Genomic DNA, 27,017 nt, shown 5'->3' with positions numbered 1-27,017 from the left:
TGCTCTCACACTTCACTGGTGTTTCTGGTAGCTGGCTATAAACAAAATCATAAATTCTTCTAAACTTGCTTTCAAATCTGATCATAAAAACAATAAGCAACAACAATTCCTCTATTAATCAAGCTGGACCTGTATGATTACAGATATATTTAAGTTAGTTCTCAAGTAGCCGTCATTAGATTTTAAAAGCTGAACATAAGTACTTTTTGTCTAATTGGGTGAATTTGCTAGCCACTCACAAGTTTGTCCATGGCTATTTACAACAGAGGATTGTGCTATGTTTAATCTCCAGATGGTTTCCTTACTCTTGTTCCATAAGAAACCATACATTGCACATCTAAACATACTCGCATGTTTTATAAAAAGGCAAGTAACAAAATTACGCAAGCACAATATAAACCCATCATCATGCTGGCATGGCAATAGGCTAAGAGCAAATCCATCCACACAAAATGTACCCAAAGTCATTTGCACTAAATCTTAAAATTTCAAGCAATATCTACCTTTGTGAGATTTAAACACTGAGTTAGAAACAAGAGGCATGATTTATTTTGTAATTCTACCTTAGAAATAAACTGCCTTTAAAAAATAAAACAATACATAGAAAATCCTAAAGATGCCACCAGAAAACTACCAGAACTAATCAATGAATTTGGTAAAGTTGCAGGATACAAAATGTATGCAGAGAAATCTCTTGCATTCCTATACACTAACAATGAAAGATCAGAAAGAGAAATTAAGGAAATAATCCCATTCACCATTGCAACAAAAAGAATAAAATACATAGGAATAAACCTACCTAAGGAGGCAAAAGACCAGTACTCAGAAAACTATAAAACACTGATGAAAGAAATCAAAGATAACATAAACAGATGGAGAGATATACCATGCTCCCAGATTGGACAAATCAATATTGTAAAAATGACTATACTACCCAAAGCAATCTACAGGTTCAATGCAATCCCTATCAAATTACCAAAGGCATTTTTCACAGAACTAGAACAAGAAATTTTACAATTTGTATGGAAACACAAAAGACTCTGAAGAGCCAAAGCAATCTTAAGAAAAACGGAGTTGGAGGAATCAGGCTCCCTGACTTCAGACTCTACTACGAGCTACAGTAATCAGAACGGTATGGTACTGGCACAAAAACAGAAATATAGATCAATGAAAAAGGATAGAAAGCCCAGAGATAAACCCACGCACCTTATCTTTGACAAAGGAGGCAAGAATATACAATGGAGAAAAGACAGCCTCTTCAATGAGTGGTGCTGGGAAAAATGGATAGATACATGTAAAAGAATGAAATCAGAACACACCCTAACAGCATACACAAAAATACACTTCTAAATAACATACACAATAATAAACTCCTTAAAGACCTAAATGTAAGGCCAGACACTATAAAACTCTTAGAGGAAAACGTAGGGAGAACACTCTATGACATAAATCACATCAAGATCCTTTCTGACCCACCTCCTAGAGTAAGGGAAATAAAAACAAAAATAAACAAATGGGACCTAATGAAACTTAAAAGCTTTTGCACAGCAAAGGAAACCATAAACAAAATGAAAAGACAACCCTTAGAATGGGAGAAATTACTTGCAAACCAATATTCTGCAACTGACAAAGGATTAATCTCGCAAATAGACAAGCAGCTCATGCAGCTCAATATCAAAAAAACCCAATTCAAAAATGGGCAGAAGACCTAAACAGACATTTCTCCAAAGAAGACATACAGATGGCCAACAAATACATGAAAAGATGCTCAATATCACTAATCATTAGAGAAATGCAAATCAAAACCACAATGAGGTATCACCTCACACCATTCAGAATGGCCATTGTCAAAAAATCTAGAAACAACAAATGCTGGAGAGAGTGTGGAGAAAAGGGAAACCCTCCTGCACTGCTGGTGAGAATATAAATTGATAGAGCCACTACGGAGAACAGTATGGAGGTTCCTCAAAAAACTAAAAATAGAACTGCCATATGACCCAGCAATCCCACTACTGGGCATATACCCTGAGAAAACCATAATTCAAACAGACACATGCACCCCAGTGTTCACTGCAGCACTATTTACAATAGCCAGGACATGGAAGTAACCTAAATGTCCATCAACAGATGAATGGATACAAAAGATGTGGCACATATATACAATGGAATATTACTCAGCCATAAAAAGGAACGAAATTGAGTTATCTGTAGTGAGGTGGATGGACCTAGAGTCTGTCATACAGAGTGAAGTAAGTCAGAAAAGAGAAAAGCAAATACTGTACGCTAACACATATACATGGGACTTTAAAAAGCGGTACTGATGAACCTAGTGGCAGGGCAGGAATAAAGATGCAGACGTAGAGAACAGACTTGAGGGCACAGGCAGGGAGGGGAGGCTGGGATGAAGTGAGAGTAGCATTGACATTTATACGCTACCAAATGTAAAATGGATGGCTAGTGGGAAGCTGCTGCATAGCACAAAAAGATCAACTCGATGCTTTGTGATGACCTAGAGGGATGGGATAGGGAGGGTGGGAGGGAGGCTCAAGAAGGAGGGGATATGGGGATATAGGTATACATATAGCTGATTCACTTTGTTGTACAGCAGAAAGTAACACAACATTGTAAAGCATTTACACTCCAATAAAGATGTGAAAAAGAAAGAAAGAGAGGGGGGGAGGGGAGGGGGAGGGGAGGGGAGGGGGGCAGGGGAGGGGAGGGGAGGGGAGGGGAGGGGGGCAGGGGAGGGGAGGGGAGGGGGGCAGGGGAGGGGAGGGGAGGGGGGCAGGGGAGGGGAGGGGAGGGGAGGGGAGGAAGGAAGAGAAAGCAACACTGAAACAGACTAGAAACTCCTAATGGTAATATCCAGATTATGAATGCCCCTTGGTGTTCTTTGCAGCCAAGTTTTTGTCACTTGTTCAGAAAAATGAGTCAAAATCAAAGAAAGGAAACATGCACTGAGTGGCTAACATCTAGCAGATATTTTAATAAACATTAAACTCACTGAATACTCAGAGTAATCCTACAATGGGGATGTTATTAATCATATTTTATAGATGCCAAATCTGAAGTTCAGGGAAGTTAAAATAACTGCTCAAAGTTCCACGGTTAGCAAAGGAGCATATCCAACCCTAGGTCGATCTGATTACCTCAACTGAGCCAGTTTAGATATTTGTTGGTAAATTCATTTGGAGGGAAAATACAGTAACAAAGGTCAATATTTTATTGCAAAGCATGGTCACTGTAATAATTGGTGTGGTAATTCCATGATGTCTGGAGTTTTTAACAACGGGTAGAGTATCCATGGATAAGAGAAAGGCTTTGAAAGAAGGGACAGATCCCCCATAGAGCCTGATCCCGCCAGCCCTGCACCTCTAACAGTGAAGATGTGCCTGATAGTGGGGGAAGGAGGAACTGCAGACCCCGTGGGATTGCAAACCACAGGCGGTCCCAAGGGCAGCAAGAGGGAGGGGAAGGCAACCGCAGTGATTGGCTCACTGAAGAAAATTTCCCAAAGTGAAAGGCAAGAGGCGAAGATTACCTCTGTAACTACTCTCCAGGTATTCTGCGGTGGCCTCAAAAAGGGCTTCATAAAATAAATGAAGAATATAATTCTAAGCAAAGAATATGAGAATCTTAGAATATTAATCGATACCCACAAGCCTCGCCAATGTGTGTACGTTTTTAGTCTTATTTTTTAAACTTTCCACAAATTTTTCACAGAATAGAAAGCACTGCTTGCAAAGTAAAAGCTACTTTAGATTCTTTTGAAAAGCAAAATGTTTATATTTAAGGGGGAAGGGAGATGGTTTCTTGAGTACCTACTACATGCCAGCCACTGTACTAGAGACTTTACATACATTATCTTATTTGATTTTAACAAAACCCTGGAGACTATTATCCCTATGTTATAGATGAGGAAAATGAAGTCTCAGAAAAGATAACTAACTGCTACTGCTTTGACAGTCAGCAGTCTCAGGGCTGGTATTTACACTCAAGTCCGTTTGACTCAAGGCCTTTATGCTTTCCTCTGTATGCATTTATATAAAATACTATTACTGCAGTGGCTCAGAGAGGTTAAGTAACTTTTCCAAAGGTTAAGGACTGTATGTCTTCAAAAACTGTTGTTTTCAATACAATGTTACATTATTGTTTCTCTACCACCCCCTTACCTAGCCCCAAACAAAATCCTGTTAGTAAATGCAGACAGTTAATTTTTACATCATTTTTAAAACCGAAGATAATGGAGGAAGAATATGATTGCCTATGTCCCTGTATCCAGTGTGATGGATGTTTCTTTTTTATAAGACAGCCCAGTCTGAAGAATAGAAAATGGTATAACTGTAACATGTTACTTATTATCTTCAAATACTAGAAGTAGGGTTCCCTAACAAATGGTCTTGCAAATTTATATAAAAAATAATTCACAAATGTTCTGTCCTTTGTATTTGAGATTTTCTATTTCCACCAAGATTTGTAAGAAATAAAACACTGCGAAACCACATAACACTGTACTAAAGACGGAACTATTAAAAGAACTCCTGGAGTAAATCACATCCATAAAATTGTTTAAAATTATAATATTTACATAAATGTAACAAGATATTCCTGAGCCACATTTCCATTAATTCTCCCAACACGAGGATTTCCACAATACAGTCACAAGTCACAAAACATATATAATCAAGAACACAGATCAATTCCCAACAGTATGTTGGCCCGAATTTCAGTGAAATCTCTTTCTGACTTATTGTGAGCACGGATCAAAATATTTTTTTTAAGAACTGGTTTTAAGCCTTTGTCTATCTTTTTCACATATCTTCAATGGTGGAACATGCCTGACCTTTGAGTTTTAGAAACTGGAACAGTTATATAGAACTGAGTCTGGTGAATAAGATGGGAAAGATCACTTATGTCTTTCACAAGGCAGAAACATAAGCCTGAGACTCTACAGATTCTTGGATGGAATACTGAAACAAGACACCAAAAGCATTTGTGGGATATGTATTTTTCAGTGTGATGTATGGCTCTGGGACAATTTTAAGCTTCAACAGTCTAATTTAACTTGGTCTTTCCATTAAAGGGAAAGAGGAATACGAAGTTAAAGAGTATCTTTTAGGATTTTTATACAAATCAGGATGTTGGAGCAAGAGAAGCTTTTAGAGATACAAAACCTGTGCCCATGAGCGAACAGCCCCCAAACCCCCTGAAGCACTTCATCCTAAATACAATGAATGACCAGGATTCTGGGAGAGATTACAACCCCCTGAAATGTAGTTAGAATTGTGGGCATGGGCGATAAAAGCTGCCTTGATGATGAAGCATGCCAGACCCTCAGAGGACACACTAACTGAAAAACAGAAGAAAGTGCATTATTTTCAGGGTAAATTCAAGTAGCTCTTCTAATAAAATGTGAAGGTTTATGGATAATTTTTTAGAAAATAGTAGTAGTAGGATACATTTTTTTAAATATATAATTTTACTGTAGAGAATATGTTTTCATTCTTTCAACATATTTACTGAAAGCATACCATGAGCTTACACTGCAGGCAGAGTAAATCAAAATTACAATTACTATGAATTACGGCAACTCTAGTTGATTAGCTCTGCTTTTGTGGTTAATATTATAAGCTTCTAAATCAAACAACTGCCCTATTAACATATTCAGTACGGGTTTTCACCTTACACTGCATTCAGACTTCGGGTTTAGAGAATTTATTTCACAAGTTTATGCCACATTTTCAGTTCACACCTCCCCTAAGCAAAATATGCAAACACACAGCTGCTCTAATAGTCTGACAGAGCAAGATCTACTCCACAGATCTCTGACTTCCACCAATAACCAGCAATGATACAAAAGGACCCTCGTGAAGAAAGCTATGTTTTCTTAATAATAACAGTTGTATAAACATAAGGTCTTCTCAGTTAAAGGGAAACCAACATCAAAAAGCAGTAAAACATAGAACCCTAAACCCCTCTTTCTTTGAAGAAACCCGTTTGAAGCGAGGTGTTTCTAGTTATGGGTGAATGAAATGAGAATTCAGCTGCAACAAACGGACATCCAGTCCTATGAAGGACTAATTAAATCCATCTGAGAAGCTGCATCTAAAACTGTCTCACATGTTTCAAAGTATGCACCAGTCTGCCTTTTGCAAAGCCATCAAAACCTTCAGCCACAAATGACGCACATCGAGGCTCTACAACAATGCTGTTTTTATGGACTACAAAGCTCCATAAAAGGAATGTTAAGAGTTTACACTATTTCATTACTGAAAAATCAGAGTTAGGGCAGAACATGTTTACTTATCACTATCTGAAATTTCTCTCCGGCTTCCAACTCTAGATTTGTGGATCTTCTCCAAGACCTCAAAAATAAAACAGGAGATGCATCAGTATTTAAAGTGCTTCATATGCTTGTTGAGCAGAAGTGGTTAAAAAAATTAATACACAATTAACCACAGTTGCACAGTTACCTTTTTCTTTCTGATACATAAAACCAGGATTTTGATGTTCTGTTCAGATCTTGAGTAGTGAATAAAAGCCAGCAGAAGGAGCGCAAAACTTAAAAAACTCATTGGTTTGACAAAATATTCCATTTAGTAACCAGTATTTGGCCTATGAAGTGGTAGAAAAAAAGTTACACTCAGAATTTGGAATATTATCCCAACAGAATGAAACAGTCTTAGTGTCTATGTCTATCTTACCAAGCCTTTCAAACCTTCTATAATTGGTTTTGGGGAGCTCATATAATCATATTGAGGAATCACATTTTTTTAAGTTGTATCATAAATACATATATATATTCTTTTTTCTTAAGGAACACTATTAGATGTGACAGTAGGCAACAAGCTCCCTAAATAGGACAAAGTCAATACTTCCAATTTTTTTCAATATATTATAGAGATAAAACTAACACCATCTGCCTAATTGCTAAACTTAAGAGTTTCTTCCCATTGCAGAGAGCTCAATATAAAGAGATGGGACTAGCCATCAGGAAGCCCAGGGCTTCTGGCTTTGCTCTCTTTGATCACTGAGCAACCCTGGATGAGGCACTCAACCCCCAGGCCTAGTGTGTTCTCTGCTTTTCCACAAGGGGTTGGCCTAGGGGTGCCAAATTCTAATCACTCCTAAAATTCTGTAATTTTTCTTTTTTCTTCAAACATGCACTTATGAAAATACTAAATAGATTCTGTTCGGAAACCTATGTACAGTTATTCACATCACAGAAACATACTAACCCCCCAGTTCTCTGCTACCTTCTTTGTCCCAAGAAAATTCTGGGCATACCATAGCAATTTAGAAAATTAACTCCAACTCAAAGATGTCAGTTCAGAGGAAATTTCATAGCAGAGAAAAAATTCCTGGAAACAAATACACACTGCTACATTACTGACAGAGGAAAAAAAACAGTTTAAAAAGAAATACATTTTTTTTCTCTAAATACTGGTAATATTAAGTGGGTTTTTTTTTTTTTTAGGTAGCAACAAAAAAATTTTAAAGTCATTTTCTCTCTACCAAGAAGAACATGATTTCAACCTCTTAGAGGGTAAATTTAAGGAGCATAGCCAATCTGATTAGTTTCAATTGTGCTCTCAGAAAAAGTTAACCATTAAAGCAAACTCAATATTATACTTGGTCATAGGTAAAAATCAGCACCTTGAATGATACCAAGAGATTAATCAACAGTGGAAACTACAGGTGTAATGACTTCCTGTGAGAAAAAGGAAATAGTGTTAATATGGCAACTGGGGCAACTGGTCCATTCAAATATGTTACCTGCCTACTTAAATTCTGTAACCTATTATTCATATTAGCATTTTACTTTGTCTTTTTCTAAGAGTGAGGAAATCTGAAGTACTGTAAGAATGTATCATTCAACACCTTCTTGTATCCTAACAAATGTTTAGCAGTTTTACAAATCTACATGTATTTCAGTTTTTGGTTTTTCCTCAAAAATGATTAGGTAACATTCTCTAAAAATGTATTTCACACTGATAAAGTTAGAATATAACTCTTATCAGAACAAGTTAACCTCTTAAGTTCAAGTGAACTTTACTAATAACTTCATTGAAAATTTAATGAAATATAAAATTCAAAGAAATATGTTTGAGTGTAAAGATTTTCAAAACTTTCAACCAAAATATGCAGTGGATATTTATCCTGCATTTAACCTACTCATAAAAGTGTTTTGTTTCTTCAAAAGCACACTACTGGTATACTAAGCAACTTTCTTTTTAACAAAAATTAATGTTTTTCAAACCAACTGGTCTCTTGCAAGGGGGTGCACAATAAGACTGCCATCTCCCATCCACTAAAGGAGGGGCGCAGTCACATGACCTGCTTTCACCACTGGAATGCGAGCAGAAGGATGCTGGCTGAAGCTCTAAGAACCAGTCATGACTCCCTATGCTCATTCTTTTCCTTTGTCAGGGCGACTAGCAACAAGGCAGCCTGAGCCTCCTAGTAAGGATGCACCCCAGCAGACACACAAAGGACATCTAACATGTGTAAGAAACAAACTTTTGGTGTTTTAAGCCCCTGCAATATTAGGGTGATTGTTACTTGCAGGATATCCTACCCAACTCCGAATGATAAATGAAGCTGTGTTTTGAGTCACGTTACATCAGTAATGTGGGTTTTTCTTCTTTCCACCAAAGTCCTATGCGAGGAAAAAAAAAAAAAACTAATGGTATATTAAGATTCATTTGAATCTGTACCTAATGTCAGTAACGTTAAATTGATCCTTTAGAAAGTGATCTTTTACAAAACATCTGATCTGCTCATTCCTAGCTCTAGTGGCAGACTAAAGCTTGACAATTAAAACTCAGTTTGCAAATCAAAAATTGACTTTTACTGCTAATAACATTTAATTAACCAAAAAGATTTTTCAGCCTATTTACTGCACAGATGAGTACTGTATTTACAAAAAGAATAAAACTGATTATTTTTTAAGGTCAAACCCAACTTTCTGCACTGTGTTCAAGTTCTAGAGTGTGGAGGACACCACATTCACTGCAAGCAAGCTGTCACCACTCAGCTCATTCTCCCATACGTCCCACAGTCCCACCGTCCCACCGTAGAAGGCGTTCCTCCCTTCTCCCCCCTCCCTCCCTTTCTTCTTCCCCTCCTCCCACCCCCCCTCACTCAACAAATACTTCCTGAGAAGTACAAGGCATAAACAACAAGACAAGGTCCCCATCCTTATAAAGCTTATATTTTAGTGTGAAGAGATGGAAATTAATCAAGTGGGCAAAGAAATAAAGAAAATACAAAGTTTATGATAAATGCAGTGAAGGAATTAAACACTATCATATGATAGCAAGTAACTAAGGGGTCACTTTAGAGACCTAAGATCTGTTCCTGCTCCTCAGGTAAAAACAACAATGAAGACAAAACAAAACAGTAACCATAACCAAAAAACCTCTCAACTTCCCCAGAAACAGTAAGAGAATCTGATTTCAAACATGAGTTTACTAAAAATATGACACAAATTTATTCATTCATAAAGTGATCAAGGTACAGAGTCTATTCATTCTCACAAGATATCAATTTAAGCACAATTCAGGCTTTCTAAAAATCTGTCAATCAACAGTATTCTCTAGACCATACTTGTAAACTGCTCTGATAAGAGATGGCTAGAATAACAAACAACTCAGAACATTAGTACCACACAATAAATGCTGTGTAGCTGACTCTACATTTTAAATCTCTCTACTATCCATCCATTTTTCTCCCACTGCCATAATAACCATAGTTGAGGTTACTAGTACCTCCTACTTGCATTCTGCCTGAGTAGATGCTAACAGGTCTCCTTCACTCTGCCCTCCTCCAAGCTATTCTGCATAATGCAGGCAGATTGATCTTTCTCGCAGGCAACTCTGATCAGTTTCCTGAGGGAAGGCCTCCTCTGGTTCTCCCTGCCCTCCAGATAAATCCAGACCATTGAACACGGCTCACAGATTTCCACATCGTCAGGTCTCTGCTTGCTTCATTACGGCCTTTTCCTTCACATATCTCCTCTCACCACCCTCCCTCCCTGCCACCAGGTCCCCTACCTTCAAGCTTTCCACATCCCAGCCGCATATCAATGCTTCCAGTTCCTCAGACATCTCACACAATCTTTTAGCCCTTTTTATACTTTGTACATCCGTTTTCAAACTCTGACCCCCGCCTAGCCCACCCTCCACCCGCCTTCTGTAGGACTCAGCTTGGCCTTTATTTCCGCCCTAAGGCTTCACACAGCCACCTCCACTTCCAGGTTAGAGCTCCCCCAGCTGTTCTCTGCAGTGCCCGCCTCCCCCTGTCATCACTCACTCATTGTTCTACCTGACACAGCCTTTGTCCTTGCCACCCTCCACAGGTGACAAATTCTACAAGGAGTCAGACATCATCTCTCCTGATTATTACTGATTCTCCAGGACCTGTGTCATTTGAGGTACTTAATAAACAGCTATTAAACTATGTTACAACTAAATGATAAACATATAGTGGCTACAAATACATTGAAATTCATCTAATGGTCGAGTCACTCAGCAAAGGCACTTCAACTGTTTGCTTCACCATTCATTGTATTCATAAATAAGTTTGAGGGGCCAAAAATATTAGGCCAAAATGAATAAAATAACTTCCAATAAATTTTTGTGGTAGAAATTTTACCCATAACAGACTACTAGACTACTATGGATTATTTATAAAGGCTTATAAAATTGAACTGAACTCAACCTGAATATCTGATGTCAACATTCAAAGTTCTATTCCAAATAAAATTCTTCAGAAAGTGGCTGAAACCAGGCGATAATACTAAAAATCACTTGAAGTCTTAATTATAGTATTTGCCAACCCTAATATGATAACAATTGATACCATTTAGTGATTTTCATTTCCAAAGTAGCTGGCTTTTATAACTTTTTTTTCTTCATTCAGTCACACAAGAAGTTACTTGACTCTTGAGCACACCATGACTGAGTCATTCAAGAGGGTACAGGGCAACTGTGTACCCAATCAGACAAGCAATTTTCCAGATTACATGAGCAGGAGCCTCACCTCTTTATGAAATGCAGTCCTATGGTTCAAAAGAGCATTACCAGACCCACTGAACAAGGTGGCATTTAAAAAGTAAACAGATCAAGCTGTGCAAGGTTACTCTTCAGACTTGATTCTTCTACAACCTCGTTTATCTGAACCCTTCCTATCAGACATCAAGCTGATCTGGATGAGTTCGCTTTGAAAGGATATTCTTGGGAGTTCCCTGGTGGTCTAGTGGTTGGGACTTGGCGCTTTCACCGCTGTGGCCTGGGGTTCAATCCCTGGTTGGGGAACTGAGATCCCGCAAGCCACGCAGAGCAGCCCACACCGCCCCTCTCCCCCGCCAAAAAAGAAAGGATATTCTTTAGCCTGAAGTAAAGAAGTCACATTGAAAAGCAAGTTAGTTTTGGACCTTCTTCCTGAAACCAAGAGGAAGGGAGAATAATTCCATTCTACCAGTGATGTTTCAGGACCAATGAAGTTACTACGAATTCTGGGACACTGAGCAAAACTTCTGGAATGAGCTCTCACTACCTTTTGCTATTTAGCAAAACATACACGTCTCTAACTCTTCTACGTAGTCATCTCTCTGGCTAGTTTATAGACCTAAAGAAGGAAAAATGAGAGGCTACTAGAGGGGTGTTCAAATCTACTCTGACTCAACTTCTTTTCTCCCACCCATGGTACAGTCCATTCTTTGCTTTTTCCAGTTTCTTAATTCAGATTAGATCAACCTCTTAACACAGCCTATTATGTGATCTCCAGCAACTACCTCCAAGTTCAGTGTGCTAGCTAAAGGAGTTCCAGTAATTGCACTTGAGGTACTTATATGTGTAACAACAGGGTTCTTTATTCAATGAGCCAGCTGCTCATCTACTTCCCTGGATGGCCCAAGCATTGCAGAAGTTTCGTGGTAGGTGACTAAAATTCCATTATTTCAACAGTCTCATATCTTCCAGACCCTTCCACTGCAAAGTTTTGAAACCCCCTTTTTTGGGGGGGAGGGGGTATTCGGTAATACATATACAGGGTTCAAAATTCAAAAAGTACTAACAAGACATCTATTAATAGTATATGGTATGTATCCTTCTTACTTCTGTCATGGGGTCAGCCATCCAGCTCCCAATTCAAAGGCAACCACAATTATTAGTTTCTTGTGGTTCCTTCCAAAGATATTTTATACACATAACAAGCATAAACATATACATTATTTTTTACACAAATAAAAGTATACTGCTTCTGTCACTTAATATATCAGCACATACGGAACATTCAAATCCTTTTTAATGGCTATACAGTAGTTCAAGAATATGGATGTACTTACACACACTGTAAGTATGTACTATACTTATTTAATTATCCCATTTTGATGGGCATTTCAGTTGTCTCCAGTCTCCTGCTGTTACACACAATATACTGCTATGAACATACTTGTGTATCTCCCACATGTGAATATATCCTGTAGTATAAATTCACTGCCAAATTGTTCTCCATGGAGGCTTTTATCAATTTATACACCTACCAATAATATATGTGGGCCTATTTTCCTACAACCTAATAAAATTAGAAATTATCAAAATTTTCATGTTTGTCAAAATGTAGGTGAAAAACAGTATTTTAACTTGAATTTCTCTGTATAGTTTAGCACATTTTGTCATTGCGCAGGAGCCATTTGTATTTCCTTTGCTACAAACCATCTTTGAACATTTTTTGCCTGGGTGGTTCGTCTTTTTCATATTGATTTGTAAGTGTTCTTTATACACTAAGAACACTCCCCTTTTGTCACTAAAATAAGCTACAAACTTTCCCTCTGGTCTGCTGACTTCTGTATTGGCTTTACTTATGATGGTTTTATAGTTTTAGCAGAAAAATTTAACTTTTTTTTTTAGCATTACCTTGACTTATCTTCTCAGTAATTTTTTTCTCAAATGGACAAGTAATTTTATCAGGAAAACAAATGTTTTTGCCAAAGTGAAAGAATTCCATTTTTATACATTATATGTTTCCATTAAAAAAATCCATTAACAGAAAATATTTTCCTCAAATAGGATAATATTTTTTGTTGTTTTGTCTAGGACAGCTTTAAAAACAGGAGGGAAAAAGGTCCAAGTGAAAAAATTACCTAATAAGAGAAGTAGATAACATGATCATAACACTGAATTACTGTCACAAGAAAAAAAAATGAAATAAATATTTTAAATATAAAATATTGCATAACTTTGAAAACTTGCTTCAATTTTCTATCATTTATCATGCACTATAAATAGGATTATAGTCTTTTATTATAAGCCTCTAACAGTACTATGGTATTCATTTTATTATTATTATTTTTGCCGCTCCGTGTGGCATGTGGGATATTAGCTTCCCAACCAAGGATTGAACCCTTGCCTCCTGCAGTAGAAGTGCGGAGTCCTAACCACTGGACCGTCGGGGAATTCCCCACTCTGGCATTCATTTTAAAATGCTACTACAAAAATGTTCTTTTCTTTTTCTGTTTGCCTACTATACACTTAAGCCATAGATAAATTTTTATTAAAAAGTCTACCATAGATATAAATGTAATAGTTATCTGACTTTGTTTGCTATTGTCCTTTTTATGTTCAAGAATAAGAGTCTATTCTAAAAATTGACCATAGAGGCAAAGGGACAGATATAATAATGTTTTTTCCCTAAGAAGGGTATTTGAAAATTATTTCTTTAGAAGAACAACCATGATTCTTACCATGTCCCTATACAAATTCCAGTAACTGCATGATTTAGCATTACTCTCTACAAATGGGATAAAAGAAACAGATTATGACGTACAATGCAGGTATAAACTCTACTGAAGATACATTTAAGGTTCTTTTCATTAATATTTGAAAACATAAAGAAAATGTTAATTTGTGCACAAGATTATTTATTGGTATACGCTAAGTTCATTTAATTCTTCATCTTTATGAAAATGTTACACAAAAATACTTAAATAGCTCTACTTAAAACCACAATTTCAAAATGTTCTCTGAATATCAAAACAAACTCTGGTGGAATGTTTTCTTAGTCAAGAAATCTAGAACAAAATGCATGGTGGTAGAACAAATGGGAAAGGGTTGGCTATATTAGAGAAAGAAAAACCTCAAACAATGCGTATATAATTATTTCTTATTATGCATCCATATGTAATTATTATTTTTTATTCTTATGTTCATCACCATATCCTTTCTTTGAGAAGAAAAATATACGTTGGTAATTTCAATGATATGACTACTACAAAACATTTCCCTCCCTCCACCACAAGCATCTAAAGTTGAGACAACTTTACATCAACCAAAATGAACGTTATTGAAACAAAATGAAAGCACAAACAAAACCTTTTAGATGCAAAAAATCTTACCTATTTCAAACCTTGTATGGCTCTAAAAAATTATTACTTACTTGGACAAGACTGTAAAATCACCACTAAAAATCAATATTTTGAATTTTAACATAATTTGAAAAATACGTTAACATCTACAAGAGGTAATAAGATACTAAAAATGCTTTCTGACAGTTACTCTTAACCAGTATCTCTAATTGTATATTTTGTAAAACTGTACATTGTGTGTGTAATACTGTGTGATTCATTCATGTCCTTGCAATGCCTTCCATGCTTCCTTTAAATGGTATGACTTGAGCCTCAATGTTCAACAATCACAAAGAAAATTCCTCTCATCATGTGACAAAACTGTTCTGGCTAGAAGTGTATTATTCCTTATATTAACAAAGATTTATCCACGTCTGACAGAGCTAATTTTCCATGTCAGTGCTACTATTTCTCAGAATTTTCTCTAGCAAAACTACTTTGTAAAGTTAGATACAGAGAGGTACCAGTTCACAGGCCTTGGAATCATACTGACCTGCGTTTAATCTTAGATTCTACACTCCCAAGCTGTGTGACTTCAGCTACCTTACTTAGTATTTCTGAACCTCCGTTTCCAACTCTTCTGTAAACTAAGGCTAATAACGTCTACCTTGTGGCTTACCACTATCCCATTTAGAACAACATATGTAAAGTGTTTACCACAGTGCTTGAGACAAGGAACATACTCAATAGAACAGACCACAGTAATCAGTTGCCTCATGAAAATACCTTTGAATAGGCTAAAGTAAGTATCAAAACCAATACTACAACTACAATAAGACAGGGAAATCCTTTTCTCACTCTACTATTTCTGGAAAATAACAATAAAGAAAAATACTCCCATAATAAAAAACTAAAATTATCTATAAAAGATGTCTGATTTTTCAACAAGCTTTGCTCTCCCATGCCACCATGTCCCAATGTTTTTCCTCACCTTCTTATACTCTGACTTAGAGGCAAGTTCTGGCTTATGTATAAATCATGTTCTAAATGGTTATTCATTAGTCATCTCTGCCATCTAGAACTTCTTCATCTCCTCCTACATCTTTTCTTTCCCCCAGGCAGCTGAGTCCTTAGTTCTCTCTTTCTCACGGATTTAATTATTAATTAGTTGAAGGCACCTCCATTAAAGCATTTATCTCTGTATTTTAATCACTTTCAAGTCTCCTTTACCATCATAAGCAGAGACTGTTTACGTGGATATTTCTAAGGTAAACTGCCATTAATTCATCTTTCCCCCCCCCCCCAACGCAATACCATGTTCATATTAGCAAATTTTCACTGCTTCCTTGGGATGGATATCTAGATGTAGAATTACTAGACTGGAGAATATCAATGTTATCAAATTATTTTCAGAAAGGGTAAACAAACATATACTATTTAATTTGTCTTTTAGTTGCTGACATCTAGCCCGATAACTATTATTTGGAAAGATTATTATTTGAAATATTATTTAAAAGGTAAAATATATCCACCACAGTAACAAGGATATAAATAAGTCTAAAAATACTTAGTTAAATATTCATGATAAAATACTCATGAGAGAACTGAGTCAAGGTTCTGGATAACCCAGATGTTTAACCTTTTGAGGAAATGTGAGATTGTTTTCCAAAGTGGTTGTACCATTTTACACTCCCACCAACGGTGTATGAGGGCTCCAATTTCTCTACATCTTCATCAGTATTTGTTATTATCTGACTTTCTTCTTATAGCCATTCTAGTGGGTGTGAGGTGATATCTCATTGTGGTTTTGACTTGCATTTCCCTGACGACTAATGATTTTGAGCACCTGTGCATTTGCTTATTGGCAACTGGATATTTTCTTTCAGAAATGTCTGTTTAGGTTCTTTGCCCATTTTTATATTGGGCTGTCTTTATTATTAAGTTTTAAGTGTTCTTTAAGTACTTTAAATACAAGTGCTTCACTGGATATATGATTTGCAAATATTTTTTCCCATTCTGTGGTTTGTCTTTTCAATTTCTTGTTAGTATCCTTTGAAGCAAAGTTTTAAATTTTGACAAAGATCAATTTATCTATTTTTTTTCTTTTATTGCTTATGCTTTTGGTGTCAAATCTAAGAAACGAATGCCACATGCAAGGTCATGAAGATGTACCCCTATGTTTTCTTCTAAGTTTTGTTGCTCTATTTACATCATTTATCCATTTGGGGTTAATGTTTTTTTTGGGGGGGGGGCGCTGTGTTGGGTCTTAGTTGCACCACGCAGAATATTCACTGAAGCATGCGGGATCTTTTGTTGCGGCATGCAGGCTTCTCCCTAGTTGTGGCATGTGGGTTTTCTCTTCTCTAGTTGTGGAGTGCAGGCTCCAGAGCACGTGGGCTCTTTAGTTTGTGGCACGCGGGCTCTTTAGTTTGCGGCACGCGGGCTCTCTCGTTGAGGTGCGCGAGCTCAGTAGTTGTGGAGCGCAGGTTCAGCTGCCCCGTGGCATGTGGGATCTTAGTCCCCCAACCAGGGATTGAACCCGCATCCCCCGCATTGGAAGGCGGATTCTTTACCACTGGACCACCAGGGAAGTCCCTTGGGTTAATTTTTTTATATTAACTCACTACGGGTAGGGACCCAACTTCATTTTTCTACATATGGATACCCAATTGTTCCAGCACCATTTGTTGAAAAGATTATATACTTTCCCCACTGAATTATTTTGGCACCTTCGTCAAAAATCACTTGACCATACATGTATAGATTTGCTTCTGGATTCTCATTTTTATTCTATTGATCTGTATGTTTCTTTACGCAAATACTACACTGTCTTGATTTCAAGACTATTTTGTAATAAGTTTTGAAAGGGGGAACTAAGTTCTCCAACTTTGTTCTTTTTTTCAAGATTATTTTGGCTATTCTGGACTTCTTACATTTCTATTTGAATGTTAAGAGTATCACCTTGCCAATTTCTGACAAAAATAAAGCTTGGATTCTGATAGGAATTACACTGAATCTGTAGACCAATTTGGGAAGTACTGCCATCTTAATATTTAGTCATTTAATTCATGAATATGAAATGTTCTCTATTTATTTGGATCTGATTTTTCAATAGTTTGTAGTTTTCACAGTATAGGTTTTGCATTTCTTTTGTTAAATTTACTCCTAAGTATTTTATTCTTTTGATGCTCTTGTTAATGAAATGGTTTCCGTAATTTTATTTTTGGATGGTTCACTGAAAGTGCATAGAAATACACTTGATTTTTATATATTTAATTTGTATCCTGTACCCTTGCTAAATCTGTTTACTATTTGTAGTAGTTTCTTAATGGGTTTCATAGAATTTTCGACATACAACAACATATACTCTGCATAGATTTTTTAATAATATTCAGCAATTATAGTTGGTTTGCTGCTGTTCCAGAAGTGAATCTTTGCCCTTTAACTTTTTTTTTTTTAATTTATTTTTGGCTGCCCTGGGTCTTTGTTGCTGCACACAGGCTTTCTCTCTAGCTGCTGAGAGCAGGGGTTACTCTTCGTTGCGGTGCGTGGGCTTCTCATTGCGGTGGCTTCTCTTGTTGTGGTGCATGGGCTCTAGGCATGCGGGCTTCAGTAGTTGTGGCGCACAGGCTCACAAGTTGTGGCTCGCGGGCTCTAGAGTACAGGCTCATCAGTTGTGGCGCACGGACTTAGCTGCTCCACGGCATGTGGGATCTTCCAGGGCCAGGGATTGAACCCATGTCCCCTGCACTGGCAGGCAGATTCTTAACCACTGCACCACCAGGGAAGTCCCGCCATTTAACTTCTAATATAAATTTTACCAATACAAAACTTACTTGAAGTTGAAAGAATGAAAGGATTGTGACTGTAATTTAAAATGGTAGCAAAGTTTTATGCCTACCAAAAAGTTACCTTTTGACCTTTCTATAAGAAGCAAAAAAAAAAAAAAAAAGAAAAAAAAATATTTAGGAAAATAAACTGAGTTTTTTAAAAACCAAAGTATTATTTTCCTTGACCTTAATACTAAATGTTATTTTAGATCATTTAGATTTTTCTTCATAACCATTAGCACAAAAATTACATTGATATGCCAAAATTCAATAGTCTAAAGATTCTGATTTTTCTTAAGAAGCAGTTTACAAGGTCCGTAGAAAAATGTCTATCAGGGCTTCCCTGGTGGCGCAGTGGTTGAGAGTCCGCCTGCCGATGCAGGGGACACGGGTTTGTGCCCCGGTCCGGGAAGATCCCACATGCCGCGGAGCAGCTGGGCCCGTGAGCCATGGCCGCTGAGCCTGCGCGTCCGGAGCCTGTGAGAGGCCCGCGTACCGCAAAAAAAGAAAAATGTCTATCAGTGGATCACTGTACCAAAGAATATCTAATTCAATATCGAGGATCATATATAACTTTTTTCTAGTTTATTAGTAGTTAACATGAAATATTGGACAAAAAATTTTTTTCAGTGCATGTACAGTGCTCATTTTTTCATCCTTGGGAAGGCCAAATTCCTAAGCTAATTTTCTTCACATCAAGAGTACTCTGACATTTTTCTTCAAAGTGAATTGTCTTCAATATGAATTTAGTCCATCATCTTTAAGATAAACACATTATTCTTTTCTTTTATCCTGAACTATTTTGAGCAGTTTTGTGTTATGCAGAATAAAAGAGAAGTGGAAAACATCTTGGGAATCCAGAAGGAAATCATGAAAATATTATAGATAAAAAAATCAATTTATTTTTTACATTTATGAGTTTATCATTTTAATAAGCTACATAATATTTCAACTTTGTATTTACCAGGTCATATACTTCTTAATTCTGCTATTCATTCTGACACTTGTATTCAGTTAGAATAAAAACCTAAAACGCATAAAATACTTTATCTTCTACTGCTTCTTCATTGCTTTATTTCCCCAAATTTTCATCCTCCCTACTTTAAAACTTTTTTCACTAAAATACTAATTTGCATTGGTTTGTATCAAATTTGTAATGAATTGTGACAAAAGGTGTCAGAATTTTCTTCCTTTTAAAGACTAAATAATATTTCATTTCATGTACATAACATATTTTATTTACCCATTCACTTGTCACTGGACCCTTGGCTTGCTTCCACCTCTTGGCTATTGTGAATAAGGCTGCTAAACATGAGTGCGCAAATATCTCTTCAAGACCCCGCTTTCAATTTTTTGGATAAACACCTAGCAGTGGAATTGCTGGATCATATGATAGCTCTACTTTTAATTTTTTTGAAGAACCACAATACTGTCTTCCACAGCAGCTGCACCAAGAGTGCACAAGGGTTCCAGTTTCTCTCCTCCTCACCAGCACTTATTATTTTCTGGAGTTTTTGTGGGGGTTTTTTCCTTCTTTTTTTAATGGTGGCCATCCTAACTGCTGTGAGTTATCTTCAATTATAGTTTTTATTTGTGTTTCCTTAATGATCAGCAATGTCGAGCATCTTTTCATGTGCTTGTTGGTCATCTGTATATCTTCTTTGGAGAAATGTCTATTCAAGTCCGTTGCCCATTTTTAAATCAGGTTGTTTCTTCGGCTGTTGAGTTCTTTATATATTCTGAATAATATGGAAATATATCAAATATATGCAAATATTTTCTCCCATTCCATGGATTGCCTTTTCACTCGTTGCCTTTGATGCACAAAAGTTTTAAATTTTGATGTAGTCTAACTTAAGTATTTTTCTTTTGCTGCCTATGCTTTTGATGTCATACCCAAGAAATTATCATCAAATCCAACATCATGAGGATTTTCTCCTATTTTCTTCTAAGAGTTTTACAGCTCTAGCTTTTACATTTAGGTCTTCAATAGATTTTGAGTAAATTTTGCATGAGGTGTAAGGTAAGAGTCCAACTTCATTCTTTTGCATGTGGATATCCACTTTTCCCACTACTATTTGTTTAAAAGACTGTCCTTTCCTTATGGAATGGTCTTGGCACTCCTGTCAAAAATCACTTGATTATAGGGACTTCCCTGGTGGCACAGTGGTTAAGAATCTGCCTGCCAATGCAGGGGACAAGGGTTCGAGCCCTGGTCTGGGAAGATCCCACATGCCGCAGAGCAACTAAGCCTGTGAGCCACAACTACTGAGCCTGCACTCTAGAGCTGGTGCTCCACAACAAAAGAAGGCACCACAATGAGAAGCCCTCGCACTGCAACAAAGAGCAGCCCCCGCTCGCCGCAACTAGAGAAAAGCCCGCACACAGCAACAAAAACCCAATGCAGCCAAAAATAATAAGTAAGTAAATAAATAAATTTATTTTTTAAAAATCACTTGATTATATATCCAAGGGTTTATTTCTGGCTCTCAATTCTATTCTGTTGGTCTATGTGTCTGTCTTACTAGTATACCACAGTTTTGATTACTACAGTTTTGTAATAAATTTTGAAATCAGGAAGTGTGAGCTCTCCAACTTTGTTCTTCTTTTTCAAAATTGTTTTAACTATTTGGGGTCCCTTGAGATTCCATGTGAATTTCTGGATTTTTCTTCATTTCTGCAAAAACTCAGCTGGGATTTTAATAGGGATGACACTGAATCTGTAGATCGCTTTGGATAATATTAACATTTATAGCAACATTAAGTCTTCCAATACATGAACATGAGATGGCTTTCCATTTATTTGTGTCCTCTTTAATTTCTTTCAGCAACATTTTGTTGTTTCCAGTGTACAAGTCTTTGTCCTCTACGTCTTAAGTTTATTCCTAAGTAATCTTATTCTTTTTGGTGCTATTGTAAATTGAACTATTTTTGCTTTGTGTATTTTTAAATCTTACATAAATGGTATCATTAAGTATATATATTTTTCACAATTTTCTTTTTGACTATGATTACGGTACGTGAAATGTTTCACTATTATTATGGCACACTGAAGTGTAACAACATGTACAAGAAAGACACATGATACCTTCAGGACAGCTGTCACCGCTAGGGAGGAAGAGGCAGATGGGATGATGTAAAGAAGAGATTTAGCTGTATCTAGGGGTGTTTTTCTGTTGTAATAGGAGACCTACAGAGCAGATTTGTACATTTGCTATATTTTCCTCATTTGAAATACCTTGTAATTTTTAAAAAGTTTTTAATAAAAGAACTTTAGAAAACATGACCACATTACTGTGAGGTAAACAAATGTGTACTACCTCTTGGGTCATTAACCTGGACTGTCACCTCTAGACTGATTAATTTTCTGTTGATGTGGCAGAGGGTGACACTATTCAGCTTGTATCCTTTCATAGTACTGATGTCAAATGAAGCTCAGTCCAAATACAGTTAGGAAAAAGGGCTATACTATCAGTAATACTCCATTTTTATTAGGTTTGATGCTTCTGATAGTAGCTAAGCCAATACATACAGGAAGTAGTTTTTGATACTATATATCAAGGTGGATATTTTCCAGGGAAATTTTTAATGCATTAATTTTGATGTGTTTTTTAAATAAACCTACTTTCTTCATGAGCTAAAAAGTAAAACAGGGGGTAATTCTACAGGAAAAATTCAAAAGACACCACTTGAGCTGTCAAGCCAATGGTCTCTAGCTTTCCAACACGGAATCTGAAACAAGCCCAAAGAAATAACAGCTCTAAGAAGTAATCTGGGCAGTTTTCTCATTAAGGCAAGGCACTGCTTAGAGAAACATTGTATCAGAGTATCAGATTAAGAATAACACTTCAGTGGTGACTCAGTACAGAACTGAAAATTATGCTAAAGTCTACATTTTTGTAGAGTTAACCTTCCCTGAGGAAAATGCTACACTATAATATTTTTTACTATTCAATACATATAATTTGTTACTCAACCGGATGTAGTTAAGTGTCCACTTACAAAGCTATTTTTTAAAATAATCAGATAGAAAGGAGGAACATAAAGAATCACATAAATTCACACAAAATGTATCGTAAGACCACTGTTGAACTCTATCATAGTTTTCATTTTAAGACAGTTGAGTGAAATATCTTTTAAGTAACAAATACTTTAGCAATTTTGGCATACAGAATGAATCACAAAATTTAAAGACAACCAAGGAGACCACCCTTAATTCAGGAATTAATCTCATTTACTTGTGACTCTGATGATCACATAGAATGTCACCTTCTCCAGTGTAACAGCCTCATACTTAACCTAGCACACGGTAGGCATGTAATAAGTATTTGCTGAATAAATGAATTCTCATTAATTCTTGATGCAGTGTTTTCTACTTGGGATCAAGAATCTGCCATATACTTCGAGCCTCTCTGGGTGTTGTTTCAATGAAATTATATTATTTTGATTTTCATATCCTGCTTAAACCTTTTGATGAAAAGTCATTTTCCCCCAATAATATGACATTTCAATGCAACTTAGCCATGAGAGGAGAAATGTAGATTAATATTCATTATACTAACTTATGTACTATATATAATGAACATATAATATTCATTATACTAACTATATAACTATATAGCAGCTTCTGTGAGTTCATGCTGAAAGTATAAAAGGACCCAAGTTATAATAGTAACTCTTGGGAATTTCCTGGTGGTCCAGTGGTTAGGACTTGGCACTTTCACTGCTGGGGCCCAGGTTCAATCCCTGCGGGGAACTAATATCCCACAAGCCGTGTGGTCCAAATAAATAAATAAATAAATAAATAAAAATAAAACAGTAACTCCTCATGGTATTTTTCTGGCAATCTTAAACCACAGAATTTAAACATGTCATTCATACCACAGAAGATCAATCTTAAACTAAAGCAGTTCTGTCATGGATACTATCCAAGGCCTTTAAGTTCTTCTAGACAAAAGGAATGTCACTGTCAGGTAAATTTAGCCTAAAGAATGTCTCACAACATGAAATCTCTAGAAAATGTTATATGAGGCTTCAGATTACTTGTTTTAAAAGAAACACAGGGCTTCCCTGGTGGCACAGTGGTTGAGAGTCCGCCTGCCGATGCAGGGGACACGGGTTTGTGCCCCGGTCTGGGAAGATCCCACATGCCACAGAGTGGCTGGGCCCGTGAGCCATGGCCGCGGAGCCTGAGCGTCCAGAGCCTGTGCTCCGCAACGGGAGAGGCCACAACAGTGAGAGGCTCCCGTACCAAAAAAAAAAAAAGAAAAAGAAACACAGCTATCATACATTTGGAATTATCATTAAAGATGCTCTTCTCTATAACAAAGGCAAAAGTATTACTTTTCAATAACAAAAGAAAAATGAATCAGGTGTCAGGAAGTGGGTTTAGAATGTGGCTGAGTCTGGGAATACATTTCCTCTTTAACATAAGAGACAAAAATTTCCATTTACATTCAGCTTCCTAAAGAAGATGAAACAGATACATAGCTATGTCGTAGATTCAAAAGATGAGACTCATGGAATATGTTAAAAATTGTTTTAAATATTCACAGGTAATTTCAAGATTATCAAAAATAAAACTCACAGAGAATGTTGGCCCACTGTTGGATGCTACGACAGTATAAACTTCATCATGCAATTTTACTGAGAGCTCCCAGTTGGCCACTTGTGGTTTTACAATAGGCACTCTGAAGTAGAAAGAAAAGAAAAGAAAAAGAGTTAGTAATTTTATATTATCCTCTCTCAGTAAACTGATTTTCCTTTGACATTAAGTGTGCGGAGTAAAACCGCCAAACACTGCATTTCAGAACATTCTATTCTTGGAAAAAAAGCTTTAATATGGAAACTAGAGAGATTAAAACCAAAAAAGCACACACACACACACACACACACACACACACACACACAGACACTCCAAAGACAACAGCAGTCATTCTGAAATAATTGTGGTACCATCACCTCGTCTATGAATTTGAGCTGCTTAATTCTGACAGTCCTTCAAAAATTAACCTCCTTTAAGCAATGTTAATTTCTTTTCAATATTTGGTCATTGTTCAAGACTGTTTTTAAAACTTTACAATGCTAATCTTTTCTTTTTTTCAGGTTGAGTTATAATTCGTATGCAAAAAACTGCACATGTATACAATTTGATGCATGTGGACATATTTATTCACTCATGTTACCATCACCACAATCAAGGTAATAAACATATCCATCACCTCCAAAAGTTTCCTTGTGTCCAATTGTTTTGTTTCAGTTTCTTGTTTGTTTGTTTGTCTGGGTGAGAAAACAACATCAGTGATGCTAGTCTTAACACACAGGTCTTTTCCTGTGAATGATCAATATTACGTGCTCCAGAAAAATTGGGACAAGCAGCCAACAAAAAACATTTTTGGAATACAAATGTTTCTCCCCAATTTTTAAAGTAACAAAATTTTAATGATTTCTGAATTAACCTAATTTAAGTATGGCATATTTACATTATTTATAGTTGTGAAGTAATACTGACTAAGCACTAAACATGCAGTATCAAGACTCTGGCTTAATTCTTAGTTCTAAAAAAATGTTGCAAGCTACGTTTTAATATAACACCCCCCTGAATTTCAAACGAGTCTCTGTGTAGTCAATAAAAAGAAGTCATAGTCAAAAAAATTATGATTAGAATCAAATCACCTCTAGTCACGATGTCTAATGGAGGATGATTAATAAGTTTAGGTGAATATTTGTATTCAGCACACTACTTACTGAATTATTTTCTGAAGATGAAGAAAATGTTTTTAATACTACACAGATAAAAATTAAAGTTTAAAAAAATGCATAAACAAATCAAGACTAATGCACACTGTAGGTCTGGAAGATTCTTTTTTGGCAATTTGAAGAGGATTGTTTCAGAGGACAGAACTTCATGCATGAGAGCTTGAAAGAATAACAAGGGAGGAGAGAAGAAGGACAGGAAGTGGGGGGAGAGAGAGAGGGAGAAGGCATATGGGGCAGAGAGGAGGGAAAGGAGGAGGGTGACTCTGCGATCCAGGTTGGCCTCTGTTGGCATCTTGTCCACAGGGCATTTGTTTGTTCATGTTTGTCTCCCCCATTGGCCTGTGAGCTCCTAAAAGCCCAAGATCATGCCTTATTTTATATCCCCAAACCTCAGCACAGGCTGGGGAGAAAGGGCTGACGGGAAAGTGGGAAAGAAGCAGTGGAGCATTCACTAGGTGCCAAGCCCCTCACAGGAGACACCATGTCTCCCCAGGGACACATTGTGAGCCACTGAAGGAGAGCGAGCCTTGAGCTCCCAGGCTGCCTGGGACTGTGTGGATGACCTCACTATGCTCACCTGGTACAACTTCAAATGAGGTTAACACCCCATCCTCTCAGGAGTACTGCGATGACAGAAACAACCTCATGGCTAGATTTCTGTGCAGCCTGGCTTTCTGGACTCTGCTATCCTCGATAATTAGATCACTCTCCTGTTCAAGACTGTTCCGTGGTTTTCTATTTTACACCAGGTTAAACCTTAATTAATCAACCTATCATTCAAGTTTCTTACAAAATAAGTCCCCACTCTTTGCATTTCATTTTATTTCTAATTATTCTCTGACTTGTACATCCGGCTGGGCCAAGGCCTGAAATTCCTTCACAAACCGAACTGAGCCAAGCTGTCATGAGTGGGGTAACCAAGCACAGTGGCTACAAGCTCAGGCGCCAATGACTTGCCGAAGTTGGCAGAAAACCCAGCTCTGTCATTAATCAGCTCTGACCTTGAGCAAAAGTCTGTTTCCTTACGTATAAAATTAAGATGTAATAGCGTCTGTATCATAGTGATGTATTGAGGATAAAATTAAATAATGCATATAAGTGTTCATTTTTATTACGATGATATACTCCTATACTCTTGTTCTCCCCCATAACTGAAATCTCATTAAGGAAACTTTAGATTCCTTCTCTCTGCTTCTCAAACTAACAGATTTTTCAAAAAGAATATTTATCTTCCTCACCTAATTATAGTACAAACTTCAGTGAACTCCCTTCTATTTAACCTCTAGTATACGCTTAATACTTTTCACAATTCAGTGGCCCAATAAGTCTTTCAAGTAAATGTGGAGCCCAATTTCCCAAGAGGCTTCTTGGGAAGTTGTTGATCCTGACATCCTGTTCAAAAGCAGAACACATTTTCCCACAGAAAGCAATCTTACAGATGGTGGCGAGATGTAGTCGCCACTCTTTGGAACCTAACTACTATTTATTTTTCCACTGTTTTATTTTGATCCACATCTGTTTCATATGTGTTAGAACCTGCCCCAAGAGGACCTGTAGAGAGAGCATAGGCTCTTCTGAGTTGAAATGCTGAGGTCTGATCTCAGCCCGTTCTCTTACTAGCATTGTACCAGGAGCTCATTCAATCCTTTTGAACCAAAATTTCCACACCTGTAAAATAAGGATCAGAGCAGAGTTGGTGAGATAACAGGGGAAAGCGGCTGCTGCTTCTGAGCATACGACTCCTGAAGCAGCACTTTTCTAACCATATAGAAAGAGGCTTCTCTGTGAAAGCAAGACCTTGAGACACTAAGAAAAGACAGACAAACTGTGGAATCTCTTTATATGAGTTCACTCTTCTACAAACAAAGTTTGCTATGATTCCTTCTGGCTTTACATAAGTTTGAAAGTAGTTTGTTTTGTTTTGTTTTTGAATAAAATGGATGGGGTTGGGCATATATGCCCAATATAAATATCAATAAGCTCTACAATAGAAATAAACTATAACTATAAATAAAGATAATAATACATATCAACCTGAAAGTATATGTGCTCTATTTCTGCAAAATTACTGAAACCAGATT

General features: G+C 36.8%; 1 protein-coding gene across 7 annotated transcripts in view; it reads right to left on the bottom strand.

The window, feature by feature from the left end:
- PCCA (propionyl-CoA carboxylase subunit alpha) overlaps positions 1–27,017 on the bottom strand; it is a 431,262-nt gene that overhangs the window by 133,657 nt on the left and 270,588 nt on the right. For all 7 annotated transcript variants that reach the window (XM_060288232.2, XM_060288229.2, XM_070044087.1 and 4 more), the window contains one exon: positions 23,765–23,867. In XM_060288232.2, coding sequence (XP_060144215.1) covers positions 23,765–23,867 — 103 coding nt within the window. The remainder of the gene's footprint in view (positions 1–23,764; positions 23,868–27,017) is intronic.

Source organism: Globicephala melas, chromosome 18, assembly GCF_963455315.2.
Source record: "Globicephala melas chromosome 18, mGloMel1.2, whole genome shotgun sequence".
NCBI lineage: Eukaryota > Metazoa > Chordata > Mammalia > Artiodactyla > Delphinidae > Globicephala > Globicephala melas.
Note: the sequence above shows the minus strand (reverse complement) of the source record. Positions and strands in the feature narration are given on the sequence as shown.